The sequence below is a fragment of the Armigeres subalbatus genome, chromosome 2, assembly GCF_024139115.2.
Source record: "Armigeres subalbatus isolate Guangzhou_Male chromosome 2, GZ_Asu_2, whole genome shotgun sequence".
NCBI lineage: Eukaryota > Metazoa > Arthropoda > Insecta > Diptera > Culicidae > Armigeres > Armigeres subalbatus.
Window position 1 is genome coordinate 273325813 of NC_085140.1, and position 21411 is coordinate 273347223.

Consider the following 21411-nt stretch of genomic DNA (forward strand, 5'->3'; position numbering starts at 1 on the left):
GTTTTAGTTTAATCGTACCAAAGTTTGCTGCGTGTATTCATCTACTTCAAAGCCGCATATGATATAATCGATCGGGACCATAAACATGGATTTCCGGGTAAACTGATACGGTTGATCATGGCGACGATGGATCGGGTGATGTGCTTAGTCTGAGTTTTAGGGCATTCTCGGGTCCATTAGAAACGCGCCGAGGGTTACATCAAGGTGATGGTCTTCGTGCCTGCTATCCAACATCGCCTTGGAAGGAGTAATTCAAAGGGCAGGGTTGGTACGATTGGTAGATTCCGTCAGCTATTACAGGAAGGAGGAAGAAACTTATGAGAAGACAATGAGCCATCCATATCGAGTTGGTATCGGTGGTGACGAAATCGAGGTGGTTGAAGAATTCATGTACTTGGGCTCACTGGTGACCCGTGTACATACAGAAAAATTCTGAGATTAAAACAACTGTTTCTGATTGTTGCACCAAACAAATGTCAGTTGTTGTTTCAATCTTCAACATTGTTGTTTCAACGATGATTTATTGCTTCCTTCAATTGAACTGATTATTGCTGATTATTGTGATTCAATTGAATTGATTATTGCTTCAATCCTGCATTGCATGATTGAAACAATAATACCGTTGTTCTGATAACCAGGTTGTCCCGACGTAGATTCTTGCTTTGATTTTACTCCATCTAAAGATTTCATAGTATTAATTCATTAAGTTCAACTATGAATTTGAATTTTCTAAATGCGCGTCAAACGTCGAAAATGCATGCCAGAGCCACAGGAGCGCAACAGTTTGATATAATATTTAGAAAATTCAAATATTCTCTATTAGTTGAACTTAATTAGTTAAGACTATAATATCGTTTATATACATAGAGTAAAATCAAAGAGCAGAATTTTTGCACTGAGTGTAGGACAACACTGAGTAACAACCATTTCGTAATATGGAAAACTGTAGAAACTGATCAACATAAATCATCTTGTCTACAAGAAGTAATTATGAGAGGTAGGTGGTACCTCGCAAATCGTACCATGACTCTACCTCTTTGTAACTGGTCTGATTCTGCTTCTGCCATTTTCCTCTTTGTTGATGTTATCTTAGTGCTAAAGTAGTTTCGTAGCATTTTCGAAAGTAAAACAACCATTACAATTGTTGTTTTTGATGAATTTTTTCCTTGCCCTTTAAAAGCGGGCATTCAATTAAGAAATTTTAAAAATATTTGGATCCATTAATACGAAGTCCAATAACCATTTTTTTGAACTTTATACCAACCTGAACAGCTTCAGTTTTGGTATTTTCTTAAAACACTGCATCAATTATGATCACGCTGTAAAAAAGTGGATTATCATCGAAGTTTCATGTACCTCTGATTTTTTTCACAGAAAGTTAGCAAGGTCATTTGAATAAGGCACGGGTGTTTTAAAATATTTCATCGGATTTTTGATAAAAGTGATTTTTATTGTTTTCTTCTCCAATATTCGGTTTAAAAGGGATTGATAACTCAGCAATGGATGAATCATAGTAGTTTACCTCAAAATTAGAAATATGCACATTTCTAACATTTTATTCATTTAAGCCAATTTGAAGGATTGAACCCGATTTTCATCCGCGAGGCACTTTCAACGGCAAACATCAACATAAACAATGCTAATTATGTTTTTTCTGCACATTGTAAACACACTCAGTGACAGTTGAATGAATGAGTTCGTGGAGTAGTCGTCTGACTATGTCATTCTATGTTTTGAATATTCATGCGATGTTTGTCAAAATTCGGACCGAAGTTGCTTCATGAAGATGAATATTTCAAGCTCTGCTGCCATAACAGTTGCTGTGCGGTTTCACAATGATTCAGATTAATCGGAATTATCACCACTACTGCTGACCGGCGATCGCCCTCTTGTAGGCTGGGCAATTGTAGCCACCCGTCTGATGGTCATTCTCCTCCTCTGAAGGGCAAAGCATACACTTCGGTCTATGCGTGCAGTCTCTCGCAATATTACCTGTTTCCCCACATTTCCAGCACATGTTAGATCTGCCTGGACCTTTACAAGCTCCTTCCCGGTTTTCAAAGCCCAAACACTTGAAGCATCTCTCCGCAGACTTGCTCATCTCTGGGGCGGCTTTCAATGGGCATTTCGACCATCCAACCGTCAGTTTGCCTACTTCCAGTGCTTTATGAGCAGCGTTTACTGGCAGACGAATCATCACTTTCTGTGTGCCTCCGTACGCCTTCCTAATCCAATATATTCTATAGCAAATTTATTGTTTTGAATATCAATGATACAATAAAATGTGTTATTTTTCTATTGTATTTTTATTCGGGTAGTTTAATATATAAAACTAAAGGTAATATATAAAACTAAAAAAAATGTACTAAAATTCTCTCATTGAATTTGTTTTTCTAGTTTTTATGAAAAAAAAAAGCAACCGCAATGTTTTGTTGGTAATACAGTTTTAATGCATTTTTTTTAAATTTAGGCTAAATATTTTTTCAGTGCATATTTTCTTTTACAAACAAGTTTTTCTCTATTTGGAATGGTATTGGAGTTGGATTTTTCAAAGGCCTTCTAGCAAATCACTCCCAACTCTTAAAAGTGCAATGTTGTTTTAAAACAACAAACCGAAAATACGTTTTTTGTAAATAAATTTAATAGTTATTTACCTTAAAAATATTTTCGGCGATTTCTAAAAAAAAACGCCTTGCGCCTTTAAGGGTTAAAAGATAATGAACTCAACATCAGCGGTTTTTTTAAGTCAGCTGAAAATGTGTGCTATGTTCCATTCAAATCAATGATGATCGAATTTGATGCAAGACCTATTTTGATTGAAAACGGTCTATACTCATTCGCAGGCCTCATCACAAAATTCACAAGAAGAGACCACATAAGAATCGATCCCACGCTAAACACAAAACAATGACGTCCAGATTTTCCTTTTGAAAAAAATCAAGCGAAGTGTATTAAAACGTTTTAGTGTCGACTCGTGATAAAACTTTTGCTCAAAGATTATGTGAAAAAAAAATCTCGCCACATTTTTTCCTTAAAAATACTTAATAAAAACTTAAAAGTGGGAGGATTTCCATCTCACACATAACCACGGCATCACCGCCCACTGTTTTCCGTTCTTGCCACACAAAATCTCTCGAAATCGAGAGCGAGTGGGTTGGCCACCGTTCCATCGCAAAGACTGTGATTTCCATTTATGAGTCGTTTATGCGAGGGAGTCCCATTCGCTGCTACTGTTGTTCGCATTTTCGAGCTCTTCTGATTTATTGTTGAAAATCATCAAGCGTAAAACATCATAACAAATTTAATTTATCTGAAATGGGATGCATCGGGACGGGGAAATAAAGAGCTTGTCGGCTGGAAACGGGATAACAAAAAGGTGGAGTTTTGTTCGCATTCACTTTCGAAGGGGGAAAAGCGTTTCCAAGCAATATAATTTGACGTTTATGAGTTTCAACTGACTTGAGCTGAATTGAGTTAATTTTGCACCAGAGAAATCGTCCCACACTCACCTGTCCCCTCGTTAGATGATCGATCGCTATGGGACATATCAGACCGGCAATGGTGCCGATGCCGTTGGACATTCCCATCAGGATACTGGCGTAGCGGGGTGCGATATCCAGATGGTTCACGTTGTAGCCGGAAATGGCGAACCCACTGAAGGCGACGCCTAACGTTAGTGCCGTAACGGCTCCCATCTGGAGAAAAAGGGTGTTTGTAAAGGGAGTTGAAATATTTCGCATTCTTGCGAGACAAGCTTACAGGGCTAGTTGAGTGCGCCACTACTAGGAAGAAGAATCCTTCCAAGCCGAAGCCACCGCAGTTGAATAACTTTCTCACGTTGGTTGTCGTCATTATTCCGGACTTTCGCAGGTAATCGGCTAACATTCCTCCGAATGGCACAATAATTGTCATCAGTAGATGTGGCAGTGCTCCTAAAATACCAGTCTGAAAGTTGAGAGCGGCGTTGAATTTACTTTATTCGATTTTATTTGTATGCATTTTCACATTTTTCGTCAATTACCAGCCTCTGAGAAGTACAAACTTGTAATGCTTACCTCTTCGATTTTGAAATCAAACGAATGCTTAAGATATGCGCTTTGATACAGTACGAGTAGATAAAAGTTCCACGAGCGGCAAAAGTTGGCCACAATGATGGCGTACACCGGCATGGACGAGGCCATCGCTCGCCACGGTGTGGTGGAAATTTTCGGCATCGGCAGCGATACCGAGTCTCCGAGGGATTTTTCGATGTATTTCAGCTCCTTGAGCGAGATGGTTGGATGCTGTCGCGGTTTCTCGAACGACAACCACAGCCAGAAGCAGTACCAGATGACCCCGCACAAGCCATAGAAGAAGAACGGCGCGTGCCAACTGATCCAGCCGGTCAAGATACCGGACATTGGCATTCCTATCACGACACCGGCGTACGAACCGCTGAACGCCATCGTTGCCAGTCGGGATCGCTCCAGCGGAGGGGCCCAGAAGCGCCAAATACCGTGGCAAGCCGGATACGTGACACCCTGTTTGAAAGAGTGGTATAAATATTTGAATCACGAAACATGTTCAACAACTTACCTCTACCAATCCCTGCACCACTCGAACCATAATCAATACAACAGGGTGCAATGCCATCGCTCCCGGGACGAGAAGGTTGAGAAATGCTGAACATGCGATTGCCGTACCGAAGATTCGATTCGCTGGGTACATGGATGCGAGGAAACCTCCCGGCACCTGGGTCACCAGATAGCCCCAGAAGAAGGAAGAATCGACCGCACTCTCCATGGCGACGGTCCAGTTGTATTTGACGGTCTGAAGGATGAAATAAATGGGTTGAAGTTAATCATTTTTCAAAGCAATTGCAAATTGATTGTTTTGTGGTATTTATATAAAATGCGGGCAACAATTTTAAAGACATATAACACATTGCATCTTGAGCAGAATAGATCAAATAAGTGACTATAATTTTTGATGATTTTCGACAGGCAGCTGAAAAGGTTTTACCGCGAAAATTTGTAAACCAGCCTGGCGAACCGAACAGCAACTGAATCTATTTCTGAGAACGACCTTTGAAAGGCGTGTCGACGTTAATTTATGTGATATTCTGTCGAACTTTATTGTAATGCTTTTTCTGTGAAATACCACACAGGCTATTATGTCAAGCGTTGTCGAAAGCTTTCGAGAACAATACCATGGGCCATGTCAAAGGTTTCAGTTCTTCATGAATCTTTTGAATGATTTGATATAGGCTAACAGCAAGGTCATCTGAGATCTCCTACTCTTCTGAGCTAAAGTAAAAACGACGTCATGCCCATTGGCTGCAGCTTTTACTTTCTATCGTTAAATGTACAAAAATGATCCTTAAAAAATGAAAAACGATCCGTAAATAACATTTCATTGCTGCATAAAACGCTAACATAAATCCATAAACAAGTTCCGGAGTTTCCATAAATAATTATTTTAACACGTATACGTCCCCAACCCCCATTTTACGGCAAAACTCAAAATTCAAAACCATGCAGCCCAGCCGGTTTCTATCGGATTTTCAAGCAATCTTCTGGAATCGACCACAAAATTCCTATAGTTTTAGGAAACGAGGTCAAGTTTTGTGGAATGATCATGGTTTTGGATATATTCCGGGAGTACTGGGGTTACCCCCTCCCGGAAAAATGACCAAAATGCTTTGAAATCCATCTTGCGACATGTGAAACTTCATTATTTTGCAAAACAAGTACACTGGAGTACATTCCGATCAATTTGGCCACCCTCCGGATACTTCCAGGGTCTTGTTCCCTTGAGGAAGCGGTAAATTTTCGTTCAATCATGCAACCAATCTTGCGGTCAAACTTCATGAACAAAATAAGTACACTTAAGCAAATTTAGACGGTTTTCAATCCAATTGGCCACCTCCCGAATGTACGATTTCGCAAAATAACACTGAAGCACATTTAGACGATTTTCGAGACAGGCCACTATCCGGGTGTTCCCAGAACCTGGGTCTCATCTATCCTGAGCTGTTGGATGGAATCCTTAACTTCTCTCGTGGTGGGGGCTTGTTGGTTTCCCTCATCCGCTGAACTGCTGGAGTCATCTCATTACTCATTACTTGAGGCCTTCATTACTTGTAATCACAGCCCTCAGTATCTGCTGTCTCCGTCTTGGTCTATAGCGTTCTACGTTCTGACGGGTTTCTTGCTATAGCGAACCATTAGATTTAGCTGATTTAGTTGCAGCAACTCTCATATGACTCGATTTAGTCCCATATGAGTCACCGAAACATGTCTATAACAAGTGTGCTACTCAGGTCCGAGCACTCTTTAGAATCTGTCAGAGTTCGAGCCAACATTCCGTCGAATTCCCACATACACGACTCGCTGCTCTCCGCTATGGCAAATATGGCTGCTCTAACTGTACTCTAAAAGGCTCAATGAGGGGCCCCATCGAGCTCATCGTCTTTCCGATAAGCTGCCTAAATATATTGCGCATTGGCGACATCAGATTGTATTGGATGCTCTGGGTCGTAACGAAGTGGCAGAAGATATCGAACATGTGGCCAGTTCGTCCGTAAACGTAAGTTAATGTAGTTCGACATGTCAAATAAGATTGACCCAAAAAGATAGATTCCGGGAACACCCAGGAGACGGCCAAGTGAATTAAAACCGTCTAAACGTGCTTCAGTGTACTTATTTTGTAAAATCAAGGAGTTTGACGTGTCGCAAGATGGGCTCCAAGATTGAACGAAATGTGGCCTCTTCCCAGAGGAGGCAGATTATTCATAAAGTTTGACATGTCGCAAAATGGAAGCAGCGAAAAAGTTGCCACTTACCTGTTACCCGTGGTTAGCTACTGCGAGGCTAGGGAGGGAAGACAATAACAGGGTCGTTTACTTTGATCCACACACACACTAGTCCTTCACCCTTCACCTACAGTAGGAGCATACACACGTGTGTAACGCGACACGTGCTCTCTGGTGTGACAAAGCGGAAAGGTTGCCAAAAGATATCGTGACAAAATTAAATGCTCAAAAGCTTACCGAAATACGACACTCAGTACCTGACCTCTGCGGGCGAGGCTTGACGACTCCTTTGTGAGTCCGGAGGACGACAATAAAGCAAAAAGAAGAAGAAACCTCAGGGAGTGCTTGCTCTAGAAAGAATATGCTACCTACGCAACTTGTTTCAGTTTACATGCTTATTTATTGGCCTACGTTGGCCTTTCTATAGTGACGTCATATAAATGTAGGGGTACTTATCACTCGTTGGCCTCTTAGGGCATATGATGTCGCTGGTAGACGGCATCCGAGGACCGGAATTGGCGAATGGTTGCCGGTAGCAGCTGCTTCGGGGACCGATCACTTGATCGGTGAATAGGTCCACGGGATAGACTCCAATCTCACCGTCGTGGCGACGATCGGACGTTGATTCAGCGTAGGCAGCGATGCGATGATGACACGTGGACCTTCTGGTTCGCTCCACCGGCTTGACAGAGAACAATGCTGGTTGCAGGAGGTTTGCTCAGCGAACTGGTGGCTTACAGCGATGGCGGCTCGGCAGGCTGACGAGAGGGTTGCTTGGCTGGGCGGACGTGTGACTGATGCGACGACGGAATTGCCGACCGGCTTTTGGCTACCGGTCGACACGATGGTTGATTGAAACGGGCACACAGCTGGCTAATAGCGATGACGGATTCGTCGGCCGGTTTCTGGCTACCGGGGCGACAAGGTGGTTCACGTGTGGCTAATAGCGATGGCTGATTCGCCGGCCGGCTGTTGGCTACCGGGGCGACAAGGTGGTTCACGTGTGGCTAATAGCGATGGCTGCTTCGTCGGCCGGCTGTTGGCTACCGGGTTGACGAGATGGTCGTTTGCTCGGGCGATGGAATGCCCACTGTCGGTCCACAGACCTCGTTTAGGCGTGAGGGATGCCGTGCGCGTCGGAAAGCCACCGAACCCACTTCCAGCGATTACCGTCCTGCCAAGCAACACAAAAAAGAAGAAAAAGGCCACTAAACGGACCTGGATATAATTAGTACCCCCTTTATGACGTCACTTTCCAATTACTCCTACATATTTTTACGAGCGAATTACCTTTTTCTTGTAGATAATGATGATTTTACAATTTGGTTGATTACGATTTGCCACGTGTGGTGGTTTAGATCTTTAAGCTATAATAACATGCGAACAACATATAAATTAGCAATGGCTGCCACTAACAATGCCTTATATAACTGACCGTACTATCACAATTATTCCCGTACTATTGTTTTCCGTACTACTTTGTCTAGACCACACTAACTTCGAGATTAGCACTTAGAAATCTTCTTCAGTATTTTCTTGGTTTAACTGGTTACCACTTCAATTTAATTTTAATTTTTCCGGCGCGCACTACGATTCCCGTAGGAGGTCACGGACAGACTATCCTCTTTCGGAATCAAGCTGAGCTATTTTATTTAATAATTAATTACGATCGAACAACGAACCAAGCCGATGTTGTTCTTTCAATTTGGCAACCATTCTCTCCTGAGACAACGGAGAGCAAATGAACGAAGTGGTGAGCGTTCTATTTTTGTAAATGAAAGACTAAGTGACGCGTATATGCAATTGGTCTTTACCATTTTATCTTAGTGAGAAGGATCTCATCTTCTCACTAACATGAGATGGGATTATTACTCGGTGGGTTGAAGAACAGGAAACCATCGCTTGCGGAGGAGCCGCGAGTAACATTGGTAGCCGCAGGTTACATACCCAAGGAAACCAGGCCCAGGAAGTGTCCGGAGGGTGGCCAATTCGAAAGAAACTCGCCGAAATGTACCCCAGTGTACTTTTTATGCAAAATTATGAAGTTTGACATGTCGCAAGATTGTTCCACAATTGAAAGAAAATTGGCCTCTTCCCCAAGGGAACCAGGCTCTGGAAGTACCCGGAGGATGGCCAATGCGATCGAAAAACGCCGAACAGTGTACTTGATTTGCGCAATCATGAAGTTTGGCATGTCGCAAGATGGATTTCAATCTGAAGGCCGATTTTTTGGTAATTTTTTCCGGAGGGGGTAACTCCAGTACTCCCGGAATGTATCCGAAACCATGGACATTCTACAAAAACCTTGTGATCGATTCCAGTAGATTGCTTAAAAATCCGTAAGAATCCGGTTGAGCTGCGTGGTTTTGAATTTGGAGTTTAGTCGTAAAATGGGGGTTGACGACGTACGTGTTAAGATCCAAAACTACGCCAAAATTTAGCAAATAATAGAAAATTATGTTCCGTTACAAATGATAAAAAAAATAATAACATTCCTGCTATTTTCCCATGAACATAAAAAGAATGATCCATAAATCTTTGGAAAATGATTAATTAACAACAGTTACTGTATTTTGACCCATAAAAATTCAAATTTGCAATTTTTATCATGATGATGTTGCAAAATGTTCCTAAATTAATAATTTCGGTCATTTGATCCATATTTTATATAACGCTTGGAAAGACTATGTCTTCTCCATTCAGCTCGGTCCATGGCTGCGCGTCGCCAACCACGCAATCCTCCACTTGATCGATCCACCTTGCTCGCTGTGCACTTCGCCTTCTTGTTCCCGTCGGTCTAGTATGAGTTCACAGAGCGGGACCGGAAAGGGCCCTCTGTTATTGTTCCAAGAACGAGTCCAGTACTGGCCGAAGACGCACTTTGTTCAATTCTTAACGTCGGCCAGCGGGATTGAGTAGGTGTAAGGTAATCCCTCGTATCCGACACTAGTCGGAGTATTGGCTTCGGTATTCCCTCTAATGTCGCAGTAGCCGGGAATCCAGACGAAGGTGCTACCGGGGATCATACCTGAAAGGATTCCTTGGAACCAGGGGTATTTAGAAGTCTCGCTTAGAAGGGCTAAAATTACACTTGCTGAGTCCGTGAAGACCACGATTGGTTTGTTCGCCGGAACGACTAAAAAAAGCGGCGGCTTCGACGGAAAAAAATATTACATTGGGGTAGACTCTCCGATTTGGCCAGGATGGGTCCACAGACTCGAAAGCCGAGTCTCGCTATTTTGGAAGCGCGGTGCGCTGAATTACAGTACAGATCTTCTAAGTTCCCCTATTGAACCGGGAGGCGATGGTGCGGTCGATGTTAAAGGGAGGCATTTGCCACCCCTTTGCTCCGTGCCAGTAGACCCGCGTCACTGGGGGGAGACCGGTGCCGGCTACACTTCTCAAGATCCGGTCAGCCTCGTCGAGGAGAGGGATCCTGTCTTCTCTTGAAGTGGCAGCCGCAAAATAGGCGGCTTTGCGATAGATGGCTACCAGAATCTTATGTCGGAAAGGAAGAATCCCGGCATCAACGCCAGCTGCTTCAATGGGTGTGGACGGAAGCAGACAAGAGGCTGAGTGTCGATGAATACGGTGTTTTTTTGCAAGGGTTTTCATGAGGCTAATGCGAGACTTGCAAGCTACTTTCACCACCCGGACAAGCTTCCGGTTGGGGATGGCATCCGTACCAGGCACAAAGTATACATAAAGGCTATATGTTCGGAAAAACAATCTTTTTATATGAGGCCCGGAGACCCATAGTGTTGACGAATTGAAGTGATGTCGGTGTGTGTGTATAATCTCACTCATTTTTCAGGCACTTATCCTTAACCGATTTCCTCGCAACAAGTTGCATTCGACACGGAATCCTATCTCATTGTTTCGTATTGAAAATTGACCAAATAGGACTATGGGATTCGAAGTTAAGGCCAAAATACATTTCTTTACAAGAAAATTTCTCACTCATTTTTTTGGCACTTATTCTCAACACGTTGCATTCGACGCGGGATTTTGTCCCATTACTTCGTATTGAAAATTGGCCGAATCGAACTATGGGATTCGGAGTTATGACCAAAATAATTTTTTTACAAAAAAAAATCTCACTCATTTTTAGGCACGATTTGCTCTTATTTTGCTTTGCTAGTATTTTGGGTATAACTTCTGAGCCCATCCGGCCAATGTTCAATAGGAAACAATGTGACACGATTCTGCGTCGAATGTAACTTATTCGACGCAGAATCGTGTCACATTGTTTCCTATTGAAAATTGGCCAGATGGGCTCAGAAGTTATAACCAAAATACTTTTTTCCCATACCAAAAGAGCATATAAATTACTCACTCGAAAGAAACGAGAAAGACTCCATCACCGCTAGGTGAATTATTCTGTTTTTTTTAAACTATCATTTATTTGGAAGGCTCGTCTACCGTAAAGCGTTACGGAGCTGGAATCATGTTGAGAATACAGATTTTCATGATTCTCATACACTAATATTAGATTTGGGGAACCGAAAGACTCGCGATTTGGTCGAGGTTGGGGAATACAATTAAACAATAGGAAAGGAAGGGAATTTAGGGTGCTTTATTAATTACAATGATGATGATGTTCACACAGTTGAAAGCCTTGGCAATGTTTCACATCTGTAACGAGCCATACACACTTAAACGCCAGATTTTATTTCGGTAAATTTAAATGACGAACACGTTCAGTAAAATTAATTTTAACTGAAATCTCGTTGAATATTGAGACTTAATTGACGAAAATCAGTATTTCACATCAATTAACGACACTCGGCAATCAAATTTGCCATAGTGATCAGTAAACGCCAAATTCCACTGAATTTCGGTGAAGTGATGTGTTAGTTCATCTCCACATGTGTGCAGTACACATGCTGAAAAAAGTAAAAGCAGGAACAAGAGAAAAATTTGCCCTTTTAAATACTTTGCAGTAAGTATTTTAGGTAAAGTATAATGTGTAGTATTAAACCTTAAAAAATTATATTGTGTTGTTTCAGTGGATTTATTTTGAGCGTAGTTCAAATAAAAAAAAGAAAATATGGCCCTTCGTTGCAGAAAATGCGGTATCATCACGGTTACTTCTAGCATTTTTAACCGATTGCTACTACTGGACCTGGACCAAGTCATCAAAACATTGTGCTGGTTGAAGGATCTTGAATGCTGTCTCGAATAACTCTGAAGTTATGCATGTGAAAATCGCTCGAACGCGTATATGTACGCACATCTTTCATCGTTCAAATTGCAATGGAATCGTTGCGGACAGTGCCCGGGAAGAACAACACCTCCTAAAGCAGCCTGAAAGAAAATTTGCAAAATTCATCTAGCGTGCACTGTTGCAGTCAACTTTTATATTGTTCAAAAACTGTACTTATGTAAGCAGAAATATATTTTAAATTACGCTTTCTCTCAATATTTCCATAAAAATTTAAAATGAAATGATTTCAAAATCGAAAAATAAACAAAACAATCTGTCCACTCCGGAACCTACCTCCGATTCTGGCTAGGAAATTCCTACGTCTAGCCTAGGCTCCGTAAGCGCACAATTAATTTGCCTCCCAAACGACACCAAAATAAATCCCACCACTGGGTCAAACAGCCACCATTCAGAGCGAACAATATTTCCAGCCGGGCAATATCAGCGAGAAACACTCCCCTTTGCAACCGCCGTTCACTCCTTAAATCACCCGAAATCACCCGTATCCTTGGGCACAGTTCTTTCTAAGTAAAATTACTTCGAACACCGACCGTTCTCATTAAAACACTATATTAAATATAAACTTAACTGCTACAAAACGTCAACATAATACGGTATCCAAAATAACCGACCGAACCGATTTAATGTATAGTGTGTACTGGTCACTGGTATCTTCATCAGAGCAATCCAACCTTCCTCCGTTCTCTGATGAAGATATCAGTGACGTCATCGTTCTGAGCATAGTCCGACAGTGAGAGCTTATCTCCGTCGGTTGCTCTGTTGTCCACTATGGCATCTCTAGGCACCCGTCGGCTGGTCAGCTGCTATCATCATACAAAGAAGGCACAGCAGCAACGATCGTCCAACAGCGTAAAGCATTGTTTGCCTCTCCGTCCCATCCTTGTCGCCTTGAAAATGATTAGGCTTCGCCGGCAGAGCACAAGCAGAACAACGTCGATTGCTCACCGGGCGATAGATCCTCTGCAGATTAAAAGCGGTCTGGCTGCTGTTGGAGATCGCAGGCAAAACCACTGGTGTACACAGGGGGGCGAGCCCAAACATTCTCACCCACCCTGAAATTCGTTGAATTTCTGAAATAGAACATAAACTCCTCTTCGGCTGGGATAGGACTGGGAAAGGAAGTGGTGTATTGGTGTAGTTTAATGTTGACTATTTAAATAGATTCCTGTTCCTCTGCTGACTCTGGTAGAAGACAAATTTTTTCTACCGGTCGCGTATAATTTCCTGTGGCAGTTCGCAAGGTTATCACGCGAACAATGCCATCTGACCCGGGATGGATCTTCTCGATTCTGCCAAGCTTCCAGTGCATGGGTGGCAGATTATCATCGCAGATAACTACCATCTTACCAACTTCGATTTTCACCGGTGGTCGCCAACGTTTAGTTCGTCCTTGGAGTTGAGACAGGTACTCTCGTCGCCACCGGTTCCAAAAATCTTGGAGCCTCCTCTGAACAATCTGAATTTGGGCGAGCCGGTTCATAGGGATTGTCGTCACATCGACATCTGGTAATGCTTGCAGGGACGCTCCGACCAGGAAATGAGCCGGGGTAAGTGGCTCCAGGTCGTTGGGGTCAGTTGAGAGAGCAGTAAGGGGTCGCGAATTGAGACACCCTTCTACCTGGACCAGCAGGGTAGTCATGTCTTCTATGGACACCGGATTGTCTCCGATGACTCTTTGGAGATGGTATTTGGTGGATCGAACGGCAGCCTCCCAGAGGCCACCAAAGTGAGGTCCACTTGGTGGGCTGAAGTGCCATCGTATGCCTTCTTCAAGGCAGTAATTGTTAACCTTCTCCCTGTGGTCCTTGTCCTTCAGCATTCGTAGTAGGTCTTGAAGCCGGTTCCGAGCACCCACGAAATTGGTGCCGTTGTCGGAAAATATTTCCGAACAAACCTTCGGTCCGTGGAGAGATCCGAGACCAACTCAAGGTGCTCCGCTTTGGTCGCCACACACAAAAATGGTACCATACGCCTTCACATCGGTTCGTCTGGGACCAGGCCTAACATACACAGGACCAAAGAAATCTATTCCCGTTCGCGAAAACGGACGGGCTACCGTTACTCTTTCTGCTGGCAATTCACCCATGAACTGCTTCACTGGAGACGGCTTTGTTCGGAAACACTTGTAGCAGCGATGAACCACCTGCCGTGCGATACTCCTTCCTCCTAATGGCCAGAATTTTAACCGAACAGTACTCAGTAGCAATTGCGGTCCTGCATGGAGCAATCGTTTATGATAGTCCTCAAACAGTAATCGAGTCAGTTGATGACTTTTCGGTAGTACAATAGGATGTTTGAAGTCCTCCGACTCTGATGAATATCGTAAGCGTCCGCCGAGGCGAATCATTCCCTCCTGCGACATGTACGGGTGGAACCATCGTAACTGCGACTTCCGTGAAACCGGAATCCCTTCCGATAAAGCCTTCCATTCATCGGACAGCGTAACTTTCTGGACTAGCCGAACGATGGTGTGTTCGGCTTTACTGAGCTCCTCCGTGGTGAAAAATCCACCTTTCCTATGCTCCTTCGGCATCTTGAGCAACTTGATCAAACGTTGCCATACAGCAGTACTCCGAATCAATTTAGAATAGTTCGAAAACTTGGCAACGTACTCATCGATGAATGTATCTTCGCTTGTTGTCATGGCTGCCGTTACGGTACGGCGTTTCTCTACTTCGACCTCTTCTGCTTCCTGAAGCGCTGGTGGCTGAGGCCATTTTTCTTGTCCTTCTAACAGCCAACCAGGACCATGCCACCAGAAACTATTCTCAGCAATGTTTTCTGGTGTGATTCCTCTGGAGATAAGATCCGCAGGGTTTTGAACACCTGGAACATGGCGCCACTGGAAACCTTCCGTTAACCGTTGAATTTTTGCGCACCTGTTTCCAACATATGGGCTCCAGGTAGATGGCGTAGCTGCTATCCACCGTTGCCCACAAGTAGTCTCTGTCAAGAAATGTGCAGGCAATGGAGTCTCATGGCCTTCTTCACCTTGTCATACATCTCCGCAGTCAATAGTGCACCACACAACTCCAACCTCGGGATGGTCTGGCTCTTCAACGGTGCTACCTTCGATTTTGACGCGAACAGGTGCACTACCACCGTGCCATGAGAATCCTCACTCCGAACGTAGATACAACCTCCATATGCCTTCTCCGATGCGTCCGAAAAACAATGGAGTTCTATCCGTGTTGCCTCCGGGATAATGACGCATCTGTTGATCCGGATCTGGTTGAGTATTGGAAGTTGTTGATGAAACAATCGCCACGTCTCACCCACCGTTTTGGGCAGCTGCTGATCCCAATCTAAACGTTCTTGATCTTCGTTCTTCAGAGTCCACAACATCTGCATAAACACCTTATACGCCGTTATGGCAGCACCGATGAGTCCTAGCGGATCGAAAAGGGTCGCGATAATAGACAGAACCTTGCGCTTGGTCAGAGATTCTGCTTCATCTAACGGTGGAACGTTGAATTGGAATCGTAGAGTATCAGTACCCGGCATCCAAGTTAGGCCAAGCGTTTTTACCGACGGATCTGGATCAAGACAAATCTCCGTAGACGGCAATGCTAAATCTACATCTGAAACTCCATGCAGCGCCTGCACATGATTGGACGCCCACTTCCGGAGCTTGAATCCTCCAGACTCCATTAAACCTTGTAGCTGCTTCCTCAACTCCACCGCTTCGTCCACCTCGTTTGTGCCAGTTATCACGTCATCCATGTACGTGTCCTCCGTACTGCTCTGGGCAGCGAGTGGAAACCCTTCTTCCTCGTCGTCTGAGAGCTGCTTCAAAACCCTTGTAGCCAAAAGGGTGCTGGTTTCGTGCCGTACGTGACAGTATTCAGCTGAAACGCGCTGATTTCCTCTTCCGGTGATGAGCGCCACAAAATGGATTGCAAGGGTCTGTCTTCCTCACAAACCAGGACTTGTCGAAACATTTTTTCGACGTCCGCCACAAGCATCACCTGTTTTGTCCGACTCCGCATGATAATCGATCGTAGATCGTCTTGTATGATGGGTCCCACTAGCAGTGCATCATTCAACGTCACCCTAGTCGACGTTTCGCTTGAAGCATTGAACACAACACGAACCTTGGTTGTAGTGCTGGCTTGCTTAACTACCGGATGGTGTGGTAGATAGCAGCGTTTCGGTTGAATTTGAGCTAACTCGACCTTGGTCATGTGGCCGAGTTGAAGATACTCCTCCATGAAAGAGCGGTATTGGCCACGGAGCTCTGCATCCTTCGCTAACCTGCGCTCCGTGCTTTGAAGACGACGAACTGCAATGCCCCTTGACTCGCCAATTCGACCCAAAATGTCTTCATCCTTCGGCAACGAAACGGTATAACGGCCGTCCTTCCCACGTCGGACCGTTCGAACAAAGTGCTCCTCGCAACGCGCTTCGTGTGGCGAATAGTTTTCGGTAACTCCGACCTCCTCGCAGGACCAAAATCGGGCTACTAATTCTTCAAGACCTTCTGAAGCCGACACGTTGCAGCTGATGTTCAGCGATTGGTTGGAAACCGATGCTCCTCCACAAACGACCCAACCGAAAACGGACTCATTAAGGGCCGGCAGTCGATCTCCCAATGAAATCTGCCGCCCGCTTCTGAAGAAATTGAAAAATGATTCGATTCCCAGAACCATGTCTACACCCATGGACACATTGAACGATGGATCGGCCAATTCGACTCCATCTGGGACGTTCCACTCCTCAATGTTGATCGATGAAGTCGGTAGGTTGACGGTTACCTTAGGTAGAACGAGGAAACTCATGCGCTGAGAGAATTCCGTCAGCCTCGATCGAACGGTGGCCTCAAGCTGCTGCCTAACCTTGGTAACTGCCTGGCCAATCCCATGAATCTTGACATCTACCTTGCTGCGTCTGACCTTCATCCGTTGACTGAGGCTTTCAGTCACAAAGTTGCTCTCCGATCCAGAGTCTAGAAGAGCGCGAGCTGGATAACGATGTCCATTGTTGTCCTCGACGATCACGACAGCAGTCGCCAGCAATACCTTTGCCTGTCGAGTAGATCCATGTCCCACAACCGTGTCTGCAGCCGCCATGTTGGACACTTGGGGATCGAGTACACTAGGGTTGACACTTGAACTGCCACGTGAAGTAGATGGCTCCGTGGAATCGCGAACTTCTCTTGAAGCGGTGGATTTCGTAGGCTTTGTAATCACCATTGGCTTCGATGAACTCTCCCTACCAGGCCTAAAGCACACCAGCGAATGATGGCGGTTTTGGCAGAAACGACATGAGAATTTAGACTGGCACTCCTTTGCGTGGTGCCCAGGTTTGAAGCAATTGCGGCACAGCGAGTGGCTTCTGAGCACCCCTTCCCTTTCAAACTGCGGCATCCCTTGAAAAACGCTGCATTGGAACAGCAAGTGACTGGCGCCGCATACTACACATCGTCCTCCCACAGTCTGAGTAGTGCTGAAGCTACTCTTGATGTTGGAAGCCTTGGATTTACTAGATTGCTGCCACTGAATAGCGCCTCTTGATTCTGCTGCCTTCGCTGGAAGAGATTCCAGCATACGAATGCGCCGCTGAAGGTAATCGCTCAACTCTTCCACCGTGTCTTGTTGTTTGGTGGACGAAAACTCCTCCCATCCCCGCCGCGTGACCGGATCCAAGCGTGTAGTAAGCATGTTGACCAACAGCAAATCTCGATAATCCGCGGGCTGAACAATGTTGTCCAAGGTCTGCACTATTCTCTCGAAGCCGTCGACGAGTGTGTGCAGATCTGACGAGGACTCCTTCGTCAAACACGGAAGCTTGAACAGCGCTTGCACTTGGAGCTTCTTCAGATGCTTGCTGTTGTCATACCGCTTGAGTAGGAGATCCCAAGCGATCTTGTAATTAGCACTGGTGATCGGGAGAGAATCGATCAAGTTCTTCGGTTCCCCTTGTAGACACCCCTTGAGATAGTAGAACTTTTCTACCTCAGGGAGATCCGCCTTGCCATGGATCAAGGAAGAAAAGAGATCGCGGAAGCTAAGCCACTCCTCCACGTTTCCACCAAAAGTTTGGAGCTTGATCTGCGGTAACCTGACATGATCAAGGTTTCCAACACCAGTCGCATTGGTCTGATTCAAGTCCACTGGCTCTTGCTTCAGCTTGACCTGGTCCAACAAAAACGCTTTCGCTTGGTAGAAGCGTCCGTTGAACTCCTGCCTCTCCTTTGTTAAAGGGTTCGCTTTATCGTCGTGGTTATCGTGCGTTTGGACCTCGATAAGGTACTCGGAGAACTTCTCACGCAATTCGTCTAGCCTTTCTAAACGAACCGTGACTTGGTTGAGTGAGGCATCCTCAGGAAAATCTTCAACGAAGCCCCAAATATCGTTGAAAGATTGCTGCACCTCCGTCAGCTTGGCTACCAGCACCTTATACGTCGCAGCTTGGCTCCTCGACATGGCAGCAATCGAGCGTTAGTTGATCGGTTGAAGAGAGAAAATGGAGGCTGTAGTATCCTAAACGTCTTCAATTCGGCTGCACATATACTGTTCAACTCATCTGACCGAGTGAACAGCGTCACTGGAGCAGCAATAACGTAAAACCCGAAATTAAAATTCCAAATCGCCAACTTGGCGGTTCCAGATTTTGTCCAAGTATAAGAAGTATGTATCGAATGACGTGAAGAGGAGGAATAATGTGTGTAGTAAACCAAAATATTTGCTTCAACGAGACATATACCGTGCAACTCACCCAGAGAAAACAACGGCGTACCAAATGCCCGTATCAAATTATAGTCGAACGTATCCAAATCCAAAACGTTCAATTCAAATAAGGCTCGATTATGTGAGCCTCGACAATCAACAGTAGCAGTCAGTGTGTAAATTGTGGAGGTAGTGTGGTGAAAGCCAAGGAGGATAATTTTATTTAAAACGTGGAGTATCCAATGTCCTCGCTTCGGAAGACATACACTATGTGTTCACTAACCTGGAAGACGAACCACGTCACTGCCTCCTTGCTTGAGTCCACCCGAAACTGCACCAACGAAATTCTCGGGGTCCGGCAGAGTAATCCAGCTAGCTCCAGCTTGGTCGAAAATCCAATCAACCCCTGTTGATGAGCCTGACTACGGCTCCGTGATGGCGACGTACCGTGCAGCAATGGATTGAAAGTCGGTGTTAGTTTATAGAAGGCCTAGCTACGGCAAGACATACACTAAGTATCCTTAATTAATTACCTGGAAAAGTAGCAGGTTGTGCTAACTTAGTGTTGTCCTCCAAACCGTTCCAGGCAGGCTGTATCCACCCCGATTCCAATTGGAATCCAACAGGGCTCGACTTGGCGCGAAGACGATAATAACTCTCTTTATCCTTTTATCCTTGCTGGGTATTCTTCGCCGATCGTGATGGCGATTCGCTGTTGTCCCGTGATGACAATACAGAAGATCACTTTATGCTCCTAATGGCGGAGATTTTTATCGCTCGATGCCGTAATTCCCGTAATTAACCTGGTTCCGTTTATCCGGTTCGAAGGACCATATGTCCACTCCGGAACCTACCTCCGATTCTGGCTAGGAAATTCCTACGTCTAGCCTAGGCTCCGTAAGCGCACAATTAATTTGCCTCCCAAACGACACCAAAATAAATCCCACCACTGGGTCAAACAGCCACCATTCAGAGCGAACAATATTTCCAGCCGGGCAATATCAGCGAGAAACACTCCCCTTTGCAACCGCCGTTCACTCCTTAAATCACCCGAAATCACCCGTATCCTTGGGCACAGTTCTTTCTAAGTAAAATTACTTCGAACACCGACCGTTCTCATTAAAACACTATATTAAATATAAACTTAACTGCTACAAAAACTTCAACATAATACGGTATCCAAAATAACCGACCGAACCGATTTAATTTATAGTGTGTACTGGTCACTGGTATCTTCATCAGAGCAATCCAACCTTCCTCCGTTCTCTGATGAAGATATCAGTGACGTCATCGTTCTGAGCATAGTCCGACAGTGAGAGCTTATCTCCGTCGGTTGCTCTGTTGTCCACTATGGCATCTCTAGGCACCCGTCGGCTGGTCAGCTGCTATCATCATACAAAGAAGGCACAGCAGCAACGATCGTCCAACAGCGTAAAGCATTGTTTGCCTCTCCGTCCCATCCTTGTCGCCTTGAAAATGATTAGGCTTCGCCGGCAGAGCACAAGCAGAACAACGTCGATTGCTCACCGGGCGATAGATCCTCTGCAGATTAAAAGCGGTTTGGCTGCTGTTGGAGATCGCAGGCAAAACCACTGGTGTACACAGGGGGGCGAGCCCAAACACAATCTCTTGCTGTACCTCGGTAATACACTATGCCGAGCTAACCGGCAAATCATTACCGAACGGTTCGGCAGATTTTGACAGTTGATGGTTTCGCACATTTTACGACCGGTCGGTATTTTGAACTTTCATCGAATTTTTTTCCGAGATCTCAGCTGTTGGATTCTTGGCAATTTATTTTGCCGGCCTCGGCAAAAAAAATTAAGTGTGTACATTTTGTAAGAGACAGCAACGAGAGGAAGACATACGAATGGGGTAACGGTAGACAACAAAAGGAAGACATTCTTGAGGGATTACGGCAGCAAAAGGGAGGGATGGACGACGATTACAGTCTGGTATCAACAACTTAAAAAAAATAGTTGACAAGGGACATGTATTCGAGATCAACACCCGCCAACACATCCCTAAAAGGCTTTGGCTGCTTTCCTCGGACCCGAAGATGTTTAGTTGGCGCAGATCTGTGACCACGATGCTCCTTGCACGCTCACACGACATGGTCAATTTCTTGATAACCTGCGCCGCAAGCACAGAAATTACCTCCTGAGAGCCCTACTCGAAAAAAGCTGTGCATTTAAAGAGTAGTGATTGGACATTAGACGACACATGTTTCGAATGAAGCCTCGTCCCAAATTCAATTTTTTAACCAGCTGTTGGCGACACCTTCTGGCGAATTGAATACAGCCATCTACCCATCTTCTCCATTTCCTGTGCCGCCAATGAGCACTTGAAAAGTTCGTCGGGTGAGGAAGTTTTTAACGAAAGCAAGCATGTTGCCTGTGATACCATAGTCTTGGAGTTTTCTCAGGACCAAAAGAGTTCAGGTCCAGCAAAACGCCTTGGCGATATCGAATGACACAAGGTCAACATGCTTGCCTTCCTCATACGCACGCCGCCCAGACTGTCAAAGTATGTGCTGGTGCCATAGCCTAGGCGAAAGGTGTTTTGACGATGACAAAGCCTTCCGTCTGTTTTCAATGTCTCCCTGAATCGTCGGTTAACCATCCTCTCGGCGGTCTTGGACGCGCACGAGGTCAAGGAAATTGGTCTGAACTTGGATGTATCGCGGCTAGCCACGCTACTCTTCGGGATGGGCACATCGAAAC

At 44.9% G+C, this 21411-nt stretch overlaps 1 protein-coding gene across 1 annotated transcript in view; it reads right to left on the bottom strand.

Annotated features, from left to right (window-relative positions):
* Positions 1-3301: 3301 nt before the first annotated feature.
* LOC134209732 (vesicular glutamate transporter 1-like) overlaps positions 3302-21411 on the bottom strand; it is a 150151-nt gene continuing 132041 nt past the window's right edge. The window contains exons 3-7 of the mRNA XM_062685742.1: positions 4576-4809; positions 4056-4520; positions 3760-3945; positions 3510-3695; positions 3302-3310 (exon numbers count right to left, since the gene is read on the bottom strand). Of these exons, the coding sequence (XP_062541726.1) occupies positions 3302-3310; positions 3510-3695; positions 3760-3945; positions 4056-4520; positions 4576-4809 (1080 nt within the window). The remainder of the gene's footprint in view (positions 3311-3509; positions 3696-3759; positions 3946-4055; positions 4521-4575; positions 4810-21411) is intronic.